This window comes from Bombina bombina, chromosome 3 (genome assembly GCF_027579735.1).
Source record: "Bombina bombina isolate aBomBom1 chromosome 3, aBomBom1.pri, whole genome shotgun sequence".
Classification (NCBI taxonomy): domain Eukaryota; kingdom Metazoa; phylum Chordata; class Amphibia; order Anura; family Bombinatoridae; genus Bombina; species Bombina bombina.
In genome coordinates, this window is record NC_069501.1 from 900,628,008 (window position 1) to 900,629,700 (window position 1,693).

General features: G+C 33.1%; 1 protein-coding gene across 1 annotated transcript; it reads left to right on the plus strand.

Annotated features, from left to right (window-relative positions):
- The first annotated feature begins 365 nt into the window (after window positions 1-365).
- On the plus strand, window positions 366-619 carry LOC128651972 (cytochrome c oxidase subunit 7A2, mitochondrial-like). The gene is given in 2 exon segments (XM_053704929.1): window positions 366-458; window positions 461-619. Coding segments are annotated over 2 exon segments (252 nt in total).
- Window positions 620-1,693: the final 1,074 nt, after the last annotated feature.

The window sequence follows — 1,693 nt, forward strand, 5'->3', positions numbered from 1 at the left end:
GTTCAGAGTGATTCAAATTCTCCAGAGATCTAGTAATTGGAGTTGATGCTGAATGACTTGTCACTGAAAAGTTGGAGTCATTGAAATTGACTTTTTTCTCTTGGTGAGACTTTCCTTTATTTTTAAACTTGTTCTTGTTCTGATTTTTGGAGGGGTTTTCTCACTTCTAATAAAGGTACTGGTGTTCCAGTTGTATACCACATCTAGCAGATAGTCCTGCTCATCTCTGAGCATTTTGTTATCCTTCCTTGTAGTTAGTGTACATATAAACAAACAAAGGAATGCAAAGCATTTCTAATAAAAAAATGTATAACATATTGGCATGCAGTGTCCATGTCCTTAGATGCAGAATACCAGTGATAACCATGTTGCAGAATTTACTGGCCCTTCATCATGTTTCTCAGCGGTTAATAAGCAGCACTTCCCAGAGGTCTCTACTGAATAAAGTTGCAGACAAGTCAGGAGAAGGATGTTTCAGTAGGATAATTGTGTTCCAGTTTATTTAAAGGGTGGAGTTGGAGGTGCCTTTCTTTACAGACTGACCATGGCATTAACTGTTGGAACAGGATATGCCCTGCATGAGCTCTTCAATGCTGCAATGCCCAAAAAGAAAAAATAATTCCTTCTTCCCTTAAGTCTAATCAGATTTTGTTTCCAGACTTATGAATCAGGGATTGGTTTTGTCTTTGTCCTGTAAAGCTGGGGTCATTTTAGGGAACCATATTCTTTAAAATGTGTTGTATAAACTGCAGGTAATAAAGCAGTTTTACATTACAAAAAAACCCATTCAAAATGAATAAAAATGATATTGCAAGATTAAAGGTATTTGACTGGAAAGGGCTCACAAATGTGTGTGTACATATATATATATATATATATATATATATATATATATATAAATGTGTATATGTTACAGTAAAAGTGGATTTTACATTGAACGTGCACTATAACTAGTGAATATAATCAGTAAAGTAAAGTAATCAGTGAATGTGTAAGAAATCGTAGGTTTGAAAATAAGAAATCCACATTCACTAGTGATTGTAGACCCTCTCCAGTTTAACCTTTACTAACTTGGGTTGGGGAAAGTAAATTTAAAATAAAATGATTAAAAAAGCTTTTAATTAATGATTTTACTTATTGCAGCAAGTCGAAGAGTGATGACATTTTGACATGCATAGAGTGCCTTTCTTCTTGCATTTAACACTTCAGAGTTTCGCATTTCAAAGTGCAAAAATACTTAAAAAAGCCTTGTCCTGTACCATAGGATTGAGCAGTTGCAATTGTCCTTAAAGTAACAGTTTTGTCTGAGGGAACTTCATATTCAGCTCAAATGAATAAAACACTGAGTCCTTTAAATCATACATACAGTGAATTCTAAAAGCTTGAATATATAAACCACAGCTGGGCATGGATGTTCATATTGTAGAACGTTTGCTAACGACGAGCAGTGAAAGTACACTTTTACTAGTGAATGTGAGCAGATAACACTGTAGTACACATTCACTGATTACTTTAGTGAAAGTGTACACTTTCTCTGACCATTCGCTTCCACTGTAACATATATACAGTATGTACAGTATGTTTGTGTGCACATACATATTTATACATATAAGCAAATAAATACACATGTATACACAGATATATATATATATATATATATATATATATATATATATATATATATATATATATA